The sequence below is a fragment of the Xyrauchen texanus genome, chromosome 44, assembly GCF_025860055.1.
Source record: "Xyrauchen texanus isolate HMW12.3.18 chromosome 44, RBS_HiC_50CHRs, whole genome shotgun sequence".
Classification (NCBI taxonomy): Eukaryota; Metazoa; Chordata; class Actinopteri; order Cypriniformes; family Catostomidae; genus Xyrauchen; species Xyrauchen texanus.
In genome coordinates, this window is record NC_068319.1 from 21173685 (window position 1) to 21186975 (window position 13291).

Here is a 13291-nt window from a genome sequence, read left to right on the forward strand (position 1 = left end):
TGCAGTGGACTTGATGGCGGGGCGGGGCGGGGCCGCGGGGGCGGGCCACAGTGGAGCCGGTGAAGTCGCCACAGGAGGATGCCCTTGGCAACGAGCAGACGAGGTGCGGGATCTTGAGCCATGCCGGGGCAGGATGTGTTGGACAGACTCCGTCTGCTGCTTCGCTGTTGAGAACTGCTGGGCAAAGTCCTTGATGGTGTCACCGAACTGGCCAGCCTGGGAAATGGGGACGTCAAGGAACCGAGCTTTGACGTCCTCTCTCATCTCGACCATCTTGAGCCAAAGGCATTTCGACGCAAGTTCAGTGACGCTCCGCACAAGTTCTGCAATCTCGCAAATGCTCTCATTAAAAACAAAGCTGTCAAATCAGCATAATAAATCAATTATTTACACCTCGTCTATGCCTTGATTAGAACAGGAGCAGTTTTGTCATGTTGCTCATTTGTACTGTATTTAACATCTACGTTCAAAACAAGTGGTGCAATATGCAATTAATCCAAAATAATTCCAAAATGCTTTTTGCTTTAATTCTACAGCTTCTTTTTGAGTGTCAGGTGATGTTTCTTCAGTATTCATTTTCGTGTGCCACCACAAACAGAGGTGGAACATAAAGCAAGCATCTGGGCATTCAGATGGTTTAAAACTTAAGCATTAGGATCAGATGTCATTACTGATATGGACTAATTTAAACAGCTATGATTGGTCTTTGACGTTTCATAAATCAAACCATTGACGCAACAGGAGCAGACTTAAATTGAATGCTGTAATCCTCAGTTTACACGATTACATAGTCGTGGCAGCAATTAGTTTTTCGATTAATTGTGCCACCCTAATTTACACCCTCCAAAAATTTGCCCCATTTACCCCAATTGTAAATGCCTCACTGTAACTTCAATTAGTGCTTTTTTTTTTTTTTTAAGAAAAGAGTAGATTTTTTATTGTGTAATCAATATTATGCCACAAATGCAGTCGATTGAGCTTATCTTAAGAGGTTGTCTCCAACTCATAAAACTACTAAGCATTTAACGCACATTTGAGGGCAACAATTATGTAAATGATAAGCAAGACCATTTTGTCCACTTAATGAAACAAAATGCATTGGCTCTCTGAAATACTGAATTCTGATTATTAAATTGCAACTTTCAGCAGTCAGATATTTCTAAATAATGAGTTTAATCAATATTCCATGTCTGTATCACCCTGTTATGGTTGAGCGTGTTTAAACAGCATTCCCCAACCACAATGCTGTGAACTCTAAACTGTGTATTGCTAATTCAGACCCAACATTTCTAAATCCTACTAATGCACTCTGTGGGAAAGGATCAGATGAATAAGGTCATTCAAGTACAAAGAGCTGCTAGGGCTTTCATTCATGCCATGGCAGATTCCATTAGAGAGCAAAAGCTTGTGCATATTGTGATACATGGACCCTGCTCATGATCAGCTCGTCTAACCAGTATCCACAGAGATGGCCTTCACTGTGCACAGTTGAAAGAAAAAGCTCTGCACCTGGCACAGCAGGCTATGCTTCCATAAGCATAAGAAATTAAAAAGGTTAGTAACTACATTATTAAGGAATGGAACGGTCTGGTAAGTGATGCTGTGATATTGGAAGTATTGTTTGTCTGACAGGAATGTGAATGAAACAGACTTTGATTTTATGTGTATATGTAATATATGTATTTATGACAAACCAATTGGGCTTTTTTCACTGGAACAAATGTAACTTTTGAAAAGTTAGGCCCTTGGCTTAAAGATTTTATGTTTACATTGTGGTTACAGCATACAAATCCAGTAGGTTGCAATTACATATTTTCAGCTTAAAGGGATAGTTCACCCAAAAATTTAAATTCTGTCATAATTTACTCACCCTCATTCTGTTCCAGATGCATATGCTATAATTTTTTTTTTCAAGGAAAGTAAAAGCAGAATAATAGTCACATTGTTCATCGTGACCACTGACAAGTGGTCTTTCAAGACCACATATCGAATAAATAAATTAATAAATAATTAAAAGACCATTAAAGTTGTCCATATGACTAGTGTGCTGTATTCCAAGTCTTCCAAGGCTTAAATACCAGCTTACTTTGAGAATGAAATTTAAGATGGTATTTAATAAAAATCTTTCCAGCATTCGTTGCTCTCAAACGTCAATCTAATTCTCATATTCAACTAACGCACCAGCATTTAAATTCGACAATCTCTTAAAGGTGGTATCTGCAGGTATTGCTGTCTAGGCCCTCAGTCATCACGAAAAGCATCCAATTCATGGGACTCCATGGGGTTCCTTTCTCCCTGTTGCCATCATGGTGTGTAACCTTTTTTCTTAGCAGAATCTACTGCCTTAAAATCTTTTTATAAGTAAGTCTAGCTGCTGTAGCACCTGAATTTCCTTCCTGGGATCAGTTAAGGGTTTTATTACTTTCTTAGAATCCCTAACGCCACAGAGAGTTGACAAGGTACAGATTAGTCTGTCATACTAACACTCCACTTGCCATAGAATTATTAGTTGGTGGTGTTTTTGGAACAATCAGGGCCAGCCCGACCCAATAAACAAACTAAACATTTGTTTAGGGCCCCACGATTGGTTCGGGGCCCCCCACCACCCCCAATTATTTTATTTTTTGAAAATCAATTACTCTAATCAACAAAACACAACCGTATCAATGAAACGTAGTATGTTTCGTTTCGTATATTTTTCTAAATTTCTTAAACCTAATTTTGGAACTAGGATGGAGGATTTTAAATTGTGTGGGTGCCGAGAGGATGATGCGCGCAGCACTCTGCTGTTTCCGTTTGTCAACTGCCAGGAGCAGTAGCTAGGTAACAGACATCCAGCCATCATGAAGCGAACATTCCCACCTGGATCAGAGAAATGCTGTTTTCCTGAATCAGACGATAGTGCATGCCAGAAGCTCTTTTAATATTGTTTGCTACTTTTTGTGTGCCTGATTTTTTCATCATTACAGCGGAAACAACTTAAAATAATCCGACATTTTGGGCATACAGATAAGTGTAAGACATCATTAGAGTCTATAAAGGGTCTACTTTTATTTGTGTAAACTCACAATAACAACAAAACCTTGTGCTTTTGTAAAATAAAGAAAATACACCTGTCTCTGTCTCCGCAAGATTATTTCTGAAACACGTCACAAAAATGAAGTGAAACTCCGCAAATACTTATCACACAAACATGAAACATATGTCTAAATAAAACTTAAAATGTCTAATTTTAAATAAAACAATTAAAATTTAAAACAATTTAAAATATGTAAATTTAAAATAGTATCCTGCATTGTAATCTGTATGAAACAAAGCTATGTTAGTTGACATGCTATTTTATATAAACATGTACATATTTTACTAGTGGGACTGTTTCCAGAATTGCCAGCCAGGATTCAGAGTATTGACATTTGAAATATGACTCCTAATAAGCAAGTTTTAGTTACATGTAAATGTTGTTTCGGCTAAAGCAGGTATTTAAATTGTATGCTGTATAATATAAATATAATATGTAATATGATATAAAAATAATATGAATGTTTAGATTATATTTTAATTAGTGTTTATAATGCCTCATTATCATCAACAAAGCTTGTGCTTGAAAATATGTGTTCGGGTGTAAATGTGTAAAATGTGCTGTAAATATGCCCATTTTAGAAAATCAGCATATTATAATGATTTCTGAAGGATCATGTGACACTGAAGGCTGCTGCAATGATGCTGAAAATTCAGCTTTGATCACAAATTGCATTTTATAATATTCAAATAGAAAACAGTTGTTTTAAATAGTAAAAATATTTCACAATATCACTGTTTTTGCTGTATTTTGGATCAAATAACAGCCTTAGTGAGCAGAAGAGATTTCTTTTAAAAACATACAAAAATCTTACTAATCTAAACATTTTAAATGGTAGTGTAGGTCTTAAGTTTTCAAGTAAAGTCTTTATGTAAAGAAAATGTATAGACAGAAACTTTATTGTGATCATTAAGTCTCCTCACATTCATTCTCTCTCAGTCACATTCCTCATTGATAGGCCCTGGGGAGGGTCTCAGGTGTGAATCATATTAATATTCATGATTATCCATGCCTCCTCACATATGGCTTTTCTAACACTATGTGTCTTATAAAAGTTAAAGGACTATATTGTTTTGTATGAATGAGTGATCAGGATGGTTTTCACATCATTTTGTTGCAACAAGCTACAAGACCCAGTCCTCAAAAGTCTTGTGGACAAATGTTTAGTATTTGTTATATTACCTTATTTCAATGACTTACATTTTTTGTTTTCTCAAAAATACAAACATGTGCACACATGTTGCTCACATATTATTGTAGCCCAGTTTGTGTTGAATAAAGTGTTATCAGACTTTAGCCATTAATATGTTTTTAAGCAACTGAAAAAAGCACAAATGTCAAGGCATCTCAAAACTTCTCCAGGGCCCAAAACACCCTCAGACCCCAGATGGTTGTTATTGTAATGCTCCTTCCATCCATTTTTTGTATGTATAATTTCCTTCTTCTCCTCAGGAGCACTATTAAAGTATTTCGGGACAGGACCACAAACCACCTCCACCGATGACACTGCTAGTGAATGGCCCTTACTAACTGTTCTGGTAACTTATTGGTAAAATTCTCTCTCTGAAATGAGAGCTTTTTTATTTAGAAAATATCTCATTTCTCTTTTTTTTGGCTGGTTCAGAAACCTGTAGGGCCCCATACATACACTATTTTTGTTTAGGGCCCCCAAAACCCTAGCGCAAGACCTGGGAACAATTCTTACAAAAATACACAAAAATTTTACCAAAATACTGAAGCCCCAGTTAAAAGGATAGCTCACCCGAAAATGAAAATTCTGTCTTCATTTACTTACCCTAATGTTATTCCAAACCCACATGACTTTGAATGTGAATGGTGACCAAGGCTGTCATTCTGCCTAACATCTCCTATTGTGTTCCAGAGAATAAAGTCATACAGGTTTGGAACAACATGGAAGTGAGTAAATTATGAAATAATTAGTATTGTTTAATAAACAATCCAATTTTGTTTTATTGTATTGTATTAACATGTCTCATTGTTTGTCCTATTTCATATTAATTGTCTCATTAATTCAACTCAGTGATTTCATTCCTCAATCTGAACATTTATAGAGTTTTATAGCTTTTCTTATTCTCTCATGTTTGGTTACTTCCATTAGCCAATTTGAATAAGTAGATTACTTCCAGTTCAGTATTTTAGTTTTCTTTCAATACACATATTGTAAGTGTAAGTAATATCTTTAGTTTAAACATGCCCAGTGCACAACCACTGATAAGATAAATTTTTTTTGCAGTTAAATGCACTTTACAACATCAAAGCATGGAACACAGAACTCAAGTACAGCGGAAGGTTATGGTAATTACTCCATTAATTTGGCTCCTATTCCAATTTGGATTGAAATCATGGGATTTTGCATGGCTGTTTAAACCAGCATCTTCACAAGCATAAGAATCAGGGGTGGTAAAGTGGGGTAAGCAACATATGCAACACATATTTAGAATCATATTTTTAAAATCTCATATAATAACTTACAAACAACTAAAAGCACAATTTTAACCAATAATGAAAAGGATGTATTTTATTGAACTTTTATTTGACTTATTTTTTATTTATCTTAAAATATTATTAGCATTTTAAATGGGTTTAAACATGCATTTTTATATATATATATATATTTTTTATCAAGAGGTCCTTCATAGCTACTGTTCACCCTCTGTCTACTGACATTGCTCTAACTGTCACATGGCAAAAATGGTCAGACTGGGAATGCTTTGTGGGGCGCAGAACAGAAAAAGGAAGATGTCAAATTAAAACAGTACATTAACACAAAGAAAACAATGCCCAAGTGGATAAAGAGAGATTGGTAGGCTTAACTTATCACTATATTACTGAAAATCTTGAAGAAAGGCTTGAAGTTAACATACATTTAAATAATTTCCGAATATATTTTCTGTCATGGTTTTGCAAAAAGTTGCCTTATGTTTTGGAATGGGTGTCCGATCGCTTTACATTTAGAGAGAAAGGCTTGTTAAAAAAGTTGTTAATTGATCCTCTGCCATGTCAAACCTATACTTGGGCTCCTCTTACTAACCATAACTTACTGCACTTTCATACTTTTGCCTATTGTTGTCTCGCTGTCAAAGACGATGTGAGAAACCATTGGATGTGGTGTGAGTAAACTACCTTTTTTTTAAACAACACTTGGATCAACTATTAACTAAATCCAAAAAATTGGGCAAAGAAATGTGTGATGGAGAGGCTTGCTTCAGAATCAGTCATAAAGCCTCTTCTTACTTTCTTTTTTTTTCTGATTGGATGGATAATAACGATGCAGATGAGATTAAATTAATAATTTGTTTTTATAATTAAATAGCTTCATTGCTATGTACATGACTATTCATATCCAAATTCTAAATTAAATTGTAAATATAAAAGTTTGAATTAAAGAATTGGCATCACATTATGTTGTAAATTTGTATATATATATATTATTATTATTATTATTTATTTATTTATTTATTTTGTTCCAAACTGTATTATATGAAACATTTTGAAGCAGTTTGAAAAGTGTTGAGTTACTAATGGTTCCATTCTAGTTGTCACATTTTTTGTCACATTAACATTACTTTTTCATATAAAGTTAAAAGGGCTTCAAAGGCCACTTAGTTTGCCTATGGGTTTTAGGATTTATATCTGTGTTTTAGGGCATGTGTGTGTATTTGGTGGGGTGGGGGAAACAACATTGATGTTGCAGTTGTGCCCCTGCTAAGAATGATATTAATATTGGCCTAAAAATAAATAAATAAAAAAACATTCCCTGGCTTTCATAACCAGTGCCCCCAACTATAATCAACAGGTAAAAACACTCTCATCTAGATGTTCATGGTTCCCAAAAGTGGCGCATGCATCTTTTAAAATCTTCCAAAAAAGCTGAATAAACCAGTAATGGATTTGGACAGATAAAAAGATATATTCTTTTAAATATATGACTGTGGCAGGGCAGAGGGCGGGGCCGGGTCTTGATTATACACACCCGGTCCCTTATCAGGCTAATTAAGCCTCCGAGAGGGATAAAGGCCGATGGCAGATGGTGGTGCGACAAGAGAGAGAGATAGTTTACGGACATGTCCGTCATGTGTGTTTGTGTCTTTTAAGTTACTCATTAAAATATTATTTATATTATCAAGCCGGTTCTCGCCTCCTCCCATTGAATCCCTTTATACTGGTGCCGAAGCCCGGGAAGGAGGAGGGATGCCCGTCGCGGAGTCTGTCCACCCAGGGGAGTGCCGCTGCCATCCACCAGGGGAGGGAGTAGACCAACCGCCCAGATGCGGTGAACGGCCGCCGTCCGTGAGGCGAGTGGGGAGTGGACTCCCCGACCGCCAGGAGCGATGGAGCCACTGCCAGGGGCGGAGGAGAGCCCTGCCATCCCCCAGAAACGCGGAGGGGTCGGAGGAACTGGAGATGTGTGTCAGGCCGGGGGCTCCCCAGCCTGAGAGAACGAGGGAGGAATGTGGCAGGGCGGAGGGCGGAGCCGGGTCGTGATTATACACACCCAGTCCCTTATCAGGCTAATTAAGCATCTGAGAGGGATAAAGAACGATGGCAGACGGTGGTGCGTATAATCACGACCCGGCCCCGCCCTCCGCCCTGCCATAATGACATTAGAGAGTGAAGAAGTATGGGATGAAATTAGTTTAAAAATGATTAACAAATGTATGCATACTTATCCGTCAGTTTGATAAATGTTGCAAATGTATCTTTCAATCCACAGACAAATGCCTTTCAACTTGTGTCTGTGAAATTCCAAATGTAATAAATGTGCTGGGAATTGTACAAATAGAGACATATTTGTGAACACAAATGTTCCCTTTTGTATAAATGTATCAAATTTGTGTATACAACCAAAGGAAGATGTTCCAAATCAAACACAAAATGGTCTTGAGAAGTATTGTCTATTTGTGTTGATTCTGTTGGCTGACTCAGACAACTATCAATGTATAAATCCTAAACGTATTCATAAATGTCTGCACATCTACCCATTAATTAAAATAATAATAACAACTCAAAAATGCATTTCAACTTGAAATGTATCATTTAATAAATATGTTGGAAATTCAACAAATAGAGACAGATTCGTGAATACAAGTGTTCCTTTTTGCACTAATACGTCACAATTTGTGTGTGCAACCAAAGGGAAATGTTCCAAATCAAAAATGCATTGAATTAGCATTTTTAGAACAAGAAATTCATACACATTCATTGACATCTATTTGTGTCGATTCCCTTTAATTCATTGAAATTTTAAAACTTCCTTTCTGCAGGGTTTGCCTTGCACAATCCACACGTAACTTTGTGTGAGCAAAATAGTTACCACTCATTTTGAGATGCATCATCAGGTAGAGCGTGGTTTATTCACAAGTTCAATGAGCAAACCTCCACTCTTCAAACAATCAGAGTCTGACATCAGCAGAAAGGATCAAATGTTTGTCTCAATTTCTCTCATATATAACCAAGAATAATATCATATTTTAAAATTGAAGAATTTTTTTTTTAATTTCTGGTGACAATGCGTTTGTCAGTCGATTCTAGTTAATATAAGTTGTTGTTTCTGGCACCAGTCAGCATTAAAATATGCTGTTTTAATCTTAACAAAGTTTATAGACTGACAGTGGGTTGCACCAACAAGGAATCTGATCATTCTGTTGCACTAAACTTTAAAGCTGGTTTAAAAATAATCATGGTTACATTTGCAAATACGATGGCTCATCTTGTTAGCAGCGCGATTACCCGCTTCCCCACTGTATGATGCGGAGACATGGGACAGACGGATCTCTCAAACAGAACGAGGGTGCTTACAAGCGACAGGTATTCGTAATTGTTTTCCTTATAAAAATTAATCAGGACAGACAAAATTAATCGCAGATGAAGATTTTAATTTCGGTTTAAAAGTTTAATCTCTGATTTGTTTAACCATTTTGAAAATTAAGTGGTGCAACACAACTCAAATTAAAATGACATTTGTATCAACAAACCCTGGATTAGATCTAAACTCTGCTTAATTCCTTATTGGTGCAACCCATCCTGAAACTTTTGTCTGCATAATTGTCAAAGTATGTGTACAGTTCTTAATGTTGTAGTATCCAAATACCTGGCACTGTTCTTTCTTAGGTTTCGCTTTGAGAAGCTGTTACTTCTTGGTCTCATGTAACACAATTAGATTGTACAACTCATACTCTGTTGGTTTTACATTTTTATTGGAAAAATAAAAACAAGGTAAAAATGCAGAAGAATAGCCACACAGGGGCCTTTATAAAACATGAATCATGCTTACATATGAAAAAACATATGGATTTTTTACATTTAATAATGTGGAAACCAATTCTTACACCAGCAGATCTTGTATAAACCTTAATGTAAATTATGTTTGTATGTGCTCTTCAGTTTATCATCTGTAAACATGATTCATGTTTTATAAAAGCATTGTAGCTGTGTGGATGTTCTTCTTAATATATGTCCAGATTGCTCTTGCCCTGGATAGAGGTATCTATCAGTCCCAGACAATTGACACACAGTAGGAAAGAGGAAGGGTAACCTCAAGCAAAATGCCACAGAGCTTTAGCTGTGATGTTCTATTCCATTGTTTGTGTGTGAGTCAGCCATGGTGAAAATAGCAAAGAAAAAGTCTCAAAATTAAAATGAATCAAACAATATCAACTCAAATGGACATCAATGAATGCATGCGCCACTTGATCCACAAATTTACATTAAACACTTCACAAGACCATTTTGTGTTTGATTTGGAACATCTTCCTTTGGTTGTATACACAACTTGTGATACATTTATACAAAAGGGAACATTTGTGTTCACAAATATGTCTCTATTTGTACAAATCCCAGCACATTTATTTAATTTTGAATTTTACAGAGACAAGTTGAAAGGCATGTATCTGTGGATTGAAAGATACATTTGCAACATTTATTAAACTGATGGATATGTTTGTATTACATATTCATTTTTAGTCTAATTTCATCCCATAATGAAGGAGCCATTTTGCATGCTCTAATGGGTTGTAAAATTCTATATATCATTAGATCGCTGTGCAATTTGAATTATTGACAGTTTAATTTTTTTTTAAAGTTATTTCTGGTGAACTATTACCAGCGTAATAATACAAATTCCTAAATGCAATAGACAATGATTGTTAGTAAAATCAAGTGTGAAGTAAGAAAGTATTCCAAACACAAAGCATTCTAATCAACCATTATGACAAAATAAATAATAAGCCTTAAATAAGTGCAATAATTAAATAGACCAAAACCAAGAATGTGCAAATGAGTGGGGCAGTGCTTTTGAAACCATTGACTCCTGGTTTGAGTTTACTTTGCACTTTGCACAAAAATAGTACTATGTACAGGAAAATTTGGAGCCACGGAAAGTGGACTAAATGGGACATTCCTTAAATGAGACATTATGAAGGATCTAAGGAGTCAAGGGTGCATATCCCTGCTCTGGTGAATATTTGCAGCATGCACAATGAAAAATTTACCTCTATATCCTGAGCCGTTCATTTGTTTTGATCTGATCTGATTTTAGGCTGCCTTGCACATGTCATACCTCACATTCCCTGGAGCTGGATATGGTACAGGTGCAGGTACCTGTCCCATTGCCCAGCACCTCCAAGGCCTCTGGTGTGGATGCAGGGTTGTAGCTCATATAATATTCCTGGAGCTGGGAGCTCATGCTCTGCTCTGGTTCCTGACTCTTTTTCCTACGCTTTCGACCCACAATTGAACTCTGCTGCAACAGTCGGGTAGCACCAGGGTATCGCTTCCAGGAGACAAAAATCACTGATAAGATAAGAGACACTGAGAGGAACAGTGCCACACCACCCATCACCACTTTGTGAAAAGACACATTGTCCTGTTCAGGAGCTGGTGTCACTAAAAAGCTATTTGAAGATGAGGGTATCCATTGACGTGAGTCTCTGGGGTCTGTATTTTTATGGCTGGGAAAGGTGGGACGTTGAGGTGGTTGAGGCTGGGGAGGAGGAATGGGTGCCTCAGACGCAGGTGAAGGCAAGGGTGGAGGTGTTGTTGGAGCCATTGTTGGTTCAGGGGTAAGATCAAAACTTGGATCAAAGGTCTGCAGATACAAAGGAGATTGAGCAGTGATCTCATAATCATCACAGTCAATGTAGTTCTTGGTGGTCTCCATAACCTTTTCCCCTTGAAGGTGTTTGGGACTGCTGCAGATTATACTAGTGTCCTTGGTGCCTCTGAAATTCTTGAGCCAGAAAACAAGAGGACAAATGCCTGGCCCACAGTCCCACATATTACCTGCAAGGCTAATGGTTGTTAGGGAGATCCAGGCAGCCACAACTTCCTGAGAAACATTTGCCAGTTTGTTGGACTCTAAGTTGAGAACCTGAAGATTGGGAAGGCATTGAAATACTACAGGATCTAGTGTCTGTATCTCATTGCCAGAAATATCAAGCTTCTGCAAGGTATACCAGCTCCACGGAAAGCCTTGGTTAACAGCTCGAATACGGTTCCATTGTAGATACAGGGTACGAAGGTTAGCAAGGCGAGGAAACAGAAAGAAATTGATTCGCGAAAACTGATTGTGCTCCAGATGGAGTTCCATGAGTCGAGATAACCCCAGAAATGCGGTACGAGTGAGAATGCGAAGCCGATTATAGCCCAAGTCAAGGAACTCCAAGCTCCTGCATTCCAAAAAGACCCGGACAGGGATTGTAGTGAGCCCATTGGAGCGCAAGTGCAGATTCTGCATTTTCCGAAGACCATAGAATTGGCCTGGCTGCAGCTCCTGCAGTTTGTTATAGGAGAGGTCGAGACTGCGGAGGTTAGGTACTCCGTGAAAAGTGACATTATGGAGCAGTGAAATCCTATTGGAGCTCAAGATCAGCTCCTTCAACCGTCGTACCCCCTGAAAAGCACGACTATCTACAAATGTAATTTGATTGTGGTCCAGATACAGCCAGAGTAGCTGGTTAAGATGGGCAAACTGGTAGGGGAACATTGTGTGCAAGTCATTGTAGCGCAGGGACAGGCCTTGACAACTAATTGAAATATTTTCTGGGACGTCCTGGAAGCCAGCTGACTCACAATGGACAATCTTGCCCTCGCAGTGGCAGCTATTGGGGCACATCCTTTCCCCAGAACTGAACAACAGGAGGGAGGAGGCTTGCAGGAGGATGAGGCCCACTAATCTCTTGTCACACATAACAGGACCTGAAGAGATAAACAGCATAACATCAGATTATTACATATATCAACAAGTCAAATATTATTTTGGAAAATGTTCAAGGCTGTCTAGGCTCATATGAGAAGATACTTCTACCATCCACACATATATTCCTATAATAAACATTTGTTTTTATTCAGAGTAATCTGTAATCATAGTTTAAACAGAATAAGTAATTAATGCGAAATTTGAATAATCGTCAAATATAAGAAAAAAAAAATGCACATTCGAATGCTAAAACTGTGCATTATAATTTTGGATTTTTGCCAAGCACTGACGATGACTTCAGATCGATCACATTCTTGCGCTAAGAAAAGGCTACACACCGCGCAACAAATACAGTTTAACAGAAAGCAGGTCTCAAGATGCTTTTTAAAGTTCTTTTTAATTAGAAACACCTTCTAAAAAAAACTGTATCCTGCACGAGATGCTGAATAAACAAAAACAAAGCAAAACTAAGAAGTTCATCTAGCGCAGTTTCCATAGAAAAGAAAATGGATGGTTGCAAAAGCGTTCGTGTGAACAGCACCTTACAGTTGGTGGAGGTACTCGGCCCTTGCATCTTGCTTTCTCATAAATGTTTCTTAGATTAAGCAATTAGTTTTTTTAAGTGCTTTAACAGTAAAGGAGTTAAACTTGGAAATGTGTATCTCGAGATTCTCACGTCCTGTTCCATTCTGTTGTGTTCCGTATGATTGAACAGCCCCTGGCCTGGGCTCATAGTCTGAGCCACTTCACCATCCAGTTCAGCCGAATACCACTGCTTTCTGGGAATATTGATACCCTACATAAAACTGTAATGAATAAAAAACAATGTGGTATTTCGCTGTTATTATAAAGCTTGTGTCTGGAGTAGGGTTGCAGTGGTATACCAGTTTCATGGTAAGCCCCGGTATGAAAATTGACGGTTATCATACCATGTACATTTTCTTATCTACGGTACTGAGAAAAAAAAATGCGACCAGACGGAGAATCTCACCTGC

General features: G+C 37.5%; 1 protein-coding gene across 2 annotated transcripts in view; it reads right to left on the reverse strand.

Moving 5' to 3' along the window:
* lrrtm4l1 (leucine rich repeat transmembrane neuronal 4 like 1) overlaps positions 1-13291 on the reverse strand; it is a 68034-nt gene that overhangs the window by 24422 nt on the left and 30321 nt on the right. Inside the window, exon 2 of one of the 2 annotated variants that reach the window (XR_007969646.1) lies at positions 10591-12295. Coding sequence is in view for 1 of the 2 variants with exons in the window: in XM_052117694.1 (XP_051973654.1) it covers positions 10659-12295 (1637 nt within the window). In the remaining variant the exon portion in view is untranslated. The remainder of the gene's footprint in view (positions 1-10590; positions 12296-13291) is intronic. The other variant, XM_052117694.1, reaches the window with a different exon arrangement.